The 6117-nt window shown below is 40.4% G+C and overlaps 1 protein-coding gene across 1 annotated transcript in view; it reads left to right on the plus strand.

Annotated features, from left to right (window-relative positions):
* Positions 1–6117, plus strand: part of Scin (scinderin) — an 86220-nt gene that overhangs the window by 49971 nt on the left and 30132 nt on the right. Inside the window, exon 5 of the mRNA XM_004626422.2 lies at positions 4640–4732. Within this exon, the coding sequence (XP_004626479.1) occupies positions 4640–4732 (93 nt within the window). The remainder of the gene's footprint in view (positions 1–4639; positions 4733–6117) is intronic.

Below are 6117 nucleotides of genomic sequence, written 5' to 3' on the forward strand. Positions count from 1 at the left end.
TCCTGGAGAGACCTTGATATTAGTGATATGCCTACCTACTGACAAAACTCACAAGGATCACCACAGAAAACAAAATAAACATTATTTTGAAATATAAAATGTCAAAATAAAGGATCAAAGTGCAATCTCAGAGCTCCAGCCCACTCAGAAAATGTCCAGGAGACATCCACATAAAAGAAACTAGAAGTCACACACATTAAAATTTCTGAAATGATAGCAACTGAAGTAAACAAACAATTCCATCAGGCTATAGAAAAAAATCAATGACCAGTCAAATAGCTCAGTGGATTGAAGCACCTGCAAGCAGGTTCAGGGGCCGGGGGTTTGATCCCCAGGCCTTCCATGCTGGCCCCACCCCCCGGGCATACTGAGATGGCAAATGAGACTAGGCATGGTAGTGCACACCTGTAATCCCAGGTCTTGGTAGGCTGTAAATAGACAGATCACTATAAGTCTACTCTAGTAGTGAGACCCTGAATACCCTGTAGACCCTTCCCTAAAAATACAAAAAACAAAAAAATCAGATCAGAAATGATCTCTAAAGTTAAAAAAAATGACAACCACAATGAAAGCATTGTTCAGAATATCTAAAAAGACATAGATAAAAAAACATAGAGGAGCACAGAAAAATGATGGAAATCTTGAATGAACAATACGGGAAGGAATTTAAATGCATGAAACAGATTTAAAGACACATCCAGGAAATTAAAAATTCCATTGAAAGCTGGCTACATCACTTGAAAGAAACTGAAAAGACTTTTAGACCTTGAAGACAGCTTCGCAGCTAGCAATCACAGAAGGAAACATCTCTTATAAATAGCAAGGAACCAGGAAATAACAGTTCAACTGGTGGAAAATGATGCAAAGAAAAACAATATAAGGGCCGGGGAGATGGCTTAGTGGAATAAGCACTTCACTGGTAAGTGCAAGGGCCTGAGTTCAATTCCTGGTTCCACAAAAAATAAATAAATAAAATTAAAAAATAGTATTGACAAATAAAGATTAAATATGCTAAAGTTATACCAAATGCTGCTTCGGTAGACATACACATTGGGAAATGATTATTGCAATCAAGCTACTTAACACATCTGTCACCACACAGTTACTATTCGTGTATGTGTGAGAAGGATGACATTGGGAACTGTTCTCTTGGCAAATTTCAAATACACAGTAGTTATTACTAATTATAATCAATGTGCTGTCCACTAAATCTTTGAACTTATTCACCATATAACTGCAATTTGTACCTCCACATTTCTGCTGATCCTGGGAGGCACCATCCTATTTCCAGCTCCTGTGGTTCCTGTGTCAGTCAGCTTCTCCTGGCTGGGACACGATGCTCAACATACACAACTTAGGGCAGGCAAGGTTTAATGCATTCAGGTTCAGTCTCTGATTGGTGGCTCTAAGGCAGAAGGAACATGGTAAAGCTCCTGAGTTCGTGGACTGAGAAACAGAGCCTGAGAAGAGCGCGCGAGCAGGAGGGTGGAGAGACAGACACAGGCTCGGGAGATTGAAAGCAGAGGGCAGGGAGTGTTCGAACTGATCGCGAGTCTAGGTTAGGAAGGGAATTGCTGTGGTAGCACAACTGGAGAATGAGAACCATCAATTTTGTAGAAAATAAGTTCTGTTTGAAACAGATTGTACAATAGTACTTTAAAAGAAAATCTACAGGAAATCGTTGGAAGACCAGAGAGCTCCAGCCTTGAAAGATAGTTTGTAGCTGGAACAATTGATGACATTTTATGATTCTCAAAAAAGACTTCTTTGTTGTTTTTATCCCTTTGTTTTGTCAACATATGCGTCATTTCACATCCATAAGGTTATGTGAACTAAACGCCAATCATATGGGTAACATAAAATGAAAAGTGCTTTAAATTTAGATGTGATCTTACCTACACAGTCAAACAAAAGCTTGTCTAATAGTTTATTTTGAAGATCAAAATATATGGCATAGTTAGTAAAGTGAAAATGTTCAATTATTTTGTTTTCTCTAGGTGGGTTGTAAAATCCTTAAGGGTTGGACAAGGTGCTTGGGAACTCATTTACATTCCCCAGTGAGATGCTCAGTAAATGCTTAATTGTTGAACTGGGTTTTAAAATGATCCATAGGAGCTCCTGACAACATACCACGTCCTCTACCCTAGCGTTAGGCTTGTTTTCAGTGAGTGCCTTTCATTCAATTCCCAGCTGTGTTATAGTCCTTTGAGAGGCTAATTAGGATATTGGGGTAATATGAATTAAATTATGACCTTTAAAAATTGTCTGAAATTAAAACTTAGAGTATGCCCCAAATCCCAAACTCAATTTTCCCACTGGAGACCTCTTAGTATTAAATATACCCTACATTTGAATTCTTGCCATGTTCACCATGGGGAATTTGTATCCGTACATGATGTATCCTGATGCCCCTTCCCACCCTCTGGCCCTCCCGCTTCACAGAGCCCAGGTTTCATTTTATCCTTCCTTTCTCATTGTTTTCTTTCCCTTCCCTTTTCCTTTCTCCCTTTTCTGTTTTCCTTTCCCTTTAGAACAGTATAAACTAAACGCGTGGACCTTGAGACCATAATCGTGGAGTGCGATAGATCGGACATGTGTAAATGTCGCCTTCTTTCTCTGGTGTGACACACTGAAAAGGTAGATGAGAATACAAAGGTACAGTGGATTTGGTGAAATAGGAGGAAGCTTTGGACACTTCTGTCGAACTATAAATGTTAAAGGCTTTGGTTGCAAATGCTTTAATTTTGGGTTTGGTCCGACACCTAGCCAAAAAGTAAAAAAAGCTCTCTGAGTTAGCAGGTGTGGATAATTACAACACTTTCTTGGTCATTGTCTAAACAAGATGATGTCATGTTGCCAGACAGCGAGCTCTCTGGTGCATTGTACTCCAGGTCGTACACATATGTGGGTAATGTTAGGTTAGGCACACTTTTATAGTTGCGAGCTATTCATGTAATTTAGTGTAAGGGATACTGACTAGAAACATTATACAAGAAATTAATCCTAATTAAATATCGGTTGCCTTTCAATAAATCTACCTTCTTTTTCTTTTGGATTGTTGCATATATTATTATAAACATCACATTATTTAGAATAAGTATATATTATTTCTTTTACATTCTGCATATGGCAGCTGTGTCAGTTAATTTAGTGATTAATTACAATGTCAATAAACTTTTTTTTTTTTTGTGAAGGTAATACTTTAAAAAGCAGACTAAGATGCACTTTCTACCGGAGACTTTACTCAGGTTTTTGGATTGTATCACATGAGCAGAGAACAGGTGGATACACATGTGCCTTTGTTTGGCAGTTACATGCAGAGCATCTGCCCCACCCCAGGGCCTGCGCGGTGTCAGCAATACAGCGGGAGCCAGCACATGAGCAGGCTCCCAGAGAACTTGGAAGAAAGCATTAACGATAAACCCTCAGTAATTCTAATCCAAGTCTTCCTAAAAAATTAATAAAAACTAAATTATTTCTAGAAGCAGAAGTCACAGAAGAAATTCTGTTGCAGAACTGAATTTGAGAACTGATTTATTTTTCAAAATTTTATTGATAAACAGCAATGAGACAGTTTCAAATCAAATCGGTAGTACAGTTTCAATAACTAACACACTGCATATATTCTTCCTAGTGGTTAATTGCTGTACAGGATGCGGACTTGAGATCCTATTTACAAACACCATTAGAACAAATCATTCTATTCATTAAGAGAATATAACTATATATCTATCCTAACCACTTTGAATACACAGGTACAAAATGGACATTCATCGGTATACCCCATTTTTTCTAAGTTCCGTTATTGAATATTATAGGTGTGTGAACTCAGCAAAATATTCTAAAAGAGTCCAGTAGCCCATAATAGCATTGGGTCTTCTGTTTAACTGGCAATGTCAGAAATTATTGACCTGAGTCCCCCACAGCTCAACATAACAGCATGGCTTTACTTCCTATATTTCGTCTTCATACTTTTCTACTGGATGGTTAACACCAAGGTAAAGCAGGACCTATGCAACAAGAGTTGTAGCTTTTTGGTCTGAGAAGGTCAGTGAAATGCCCTCAGGATTTATCCTAAGATCCTGTACCTCAGATTGTAGATCCTTTGTCAGTGTCAGCCATGTGGATGAGTCACGGCCATTGAAGTTATTTATTTTTTATTTTTATTTTTTTTAAATTTTATTTATTTATTTATGTGTGTGTGTGTGTGTGTGTGTGTGTGTGTGGCCAGCTCAGCCCACCAGGGGGCGGGGCTGGCTGGCATGTGGTGCTGGGGGATTGAACCGCGGTCCCTGTGCTTTGCTAAGCTTGTTCTGAGTAGGTGTTTTAGATCACTGAGCCATCTCACCAGCCTTGAACTTATTTATTTTTTAAAAGAGCTTATTTCCTAATAGATTTCAAAAATAGACCCCTAGGCTTTCAAATTTGGGATCGCTAGTGGTCGCACGGTTTGCCTGCCCGACGTCCCTGCCGTGCTTGGCCCCTCGGGAAAGGGGTGTGTCGTACGGATCTGAGAAATGAATGAAGCTGGTGGCTGCACCAGCTACCAGTGCTTCATGGTGTTTCAGTAAATGGAAAGCAACCCTCTGCATCCTTTAATTATGAGACTTATCTTCGATCTGTTGTTCACTTTTTCCAGGTTTTGGGGGCAAAGCCAGACCTTCCGGATGGAGACAGTGATGACGACGCCCTCGCCGACGTGAGCAACAGGAAGATGGCCAAGCTGTACATGGTGAGCTGCGGGGCCGTCGCCCTCTGTGCCCCAGGTGTGGCGGGGCGCCCGCAGGGCAGCAGTTCTCTGGGCTGTCACTGGTAACTCCTCGCTGCCTCCACGGAGAAGCCTGTGGGAAGATCAGTTCTTCTCTCCTGCATGCATGTTAAAAGTCACCCTTTTTATTACCTTGTGTTATTTTTATTGAAAATAACAAAGGGGCTCACCATGACTTACATAAAGAATTATGTTCCTGTTAGCTTGCAGCTGATATGTTTTGATATATTGCAATCCATAAATTGTGCCCTTCATGGAATAGAATATTCTTCTAAATTCTAGATTAGATTACAACATCTTCGCCTTATTTAAAATATCTTCTGTAGCCATAATAAAGGCTTTCTTTGTTATAGGAGGGTGAAAAGCTCTCGAATCAGTCAGCTGGAAGGAAACAGGATAAAACCAGCCCTGAGCTGGGCACTGGCAGACCTAGTGCTGTGTCACCTCTGGTGAATGATGGGCTCTGTCACCCGGGGCAGGATGGAACCATCCTAGGCCTTAATTTGCTTATCTGAAGAGAGGGGAGTTTGTAGGTGGGTGGAGAGACGGAGACAGTGCTAGACAATTGCTTGGGTTCCTTCCAACCATATAATTCTATGATTTTTATTGCTGGCAAGGGTGGCGAAAGCCACAAGACGTACCAGTAAAAGAGACAGCTAAGGTGGGATTCTTCAAGTGGTCTTTCCCTTTACAGCTCGCCAAGCAAGCCATGCGGAGTAGGTAGCAATCTCCCTGCAGGATCCAGTAGTTTTCTCGTCTGTAACAGGAAGGAGCTATATTTGCTACTCTTTCAAGGACTTTCTAGCTCAGAAACATCGTTTGAGATGAATATCAAGTTACTAACTTGAGTAACAGAAATTCCTTTTTATATTGGAGAAATGGATTCTTCCAAAATGGCAAAAGAAAATATGGTTACCATTATTGATACAGAAGTTCTTGTTTCAGTACTTTGTGGTTCCATTACTTATTGTCAGCAGCCTAACAAATATCACTTAATTCACATCATCATTCAAACACTAACTCCGTTCTAACCCCTCCTCCCCCCGCTAAAAATCCCCTATTTTTCAATGGGAAACGTTACTCTTCATTCATGGCGCCCTCTAGCGGAACCCTAATATGTTGCACATATCGAAAGTCTGAAAATAATTTAGGGTTCCTGAAAAAGACTGAGAAGCAGAATCCCTTGGGGGAACTTTCTGAAAGTACATAATGCAAACTGCTGGAAAACTGCCCCGCTGAGCTAGCCAGGGCCCAGGGTGGTGGTGCAGGTGGGGCCAGCACGTGGTGCCTGGGTGCCACCTACAACCTTTTCTTTCTTTCTTTTTTTTTTTTTTAAGTTTTTTTTTTTT

This window comes from Octodon degus, unplaced genomic scaffold (genome assembly GCF_000260255.1).
Source record: "Octodon degus isolate 3935 unplaced genomic scaffold, OctDeg1.0 scaffold00015, whole genome shotgun sequence".
In the NCBI taxonomy this organism is placed as follows: Eukaryota; Metazoa; Chordata; class Mammalia; order Rodentia; family Octodontidae; genus Octodon; species Octodon degus.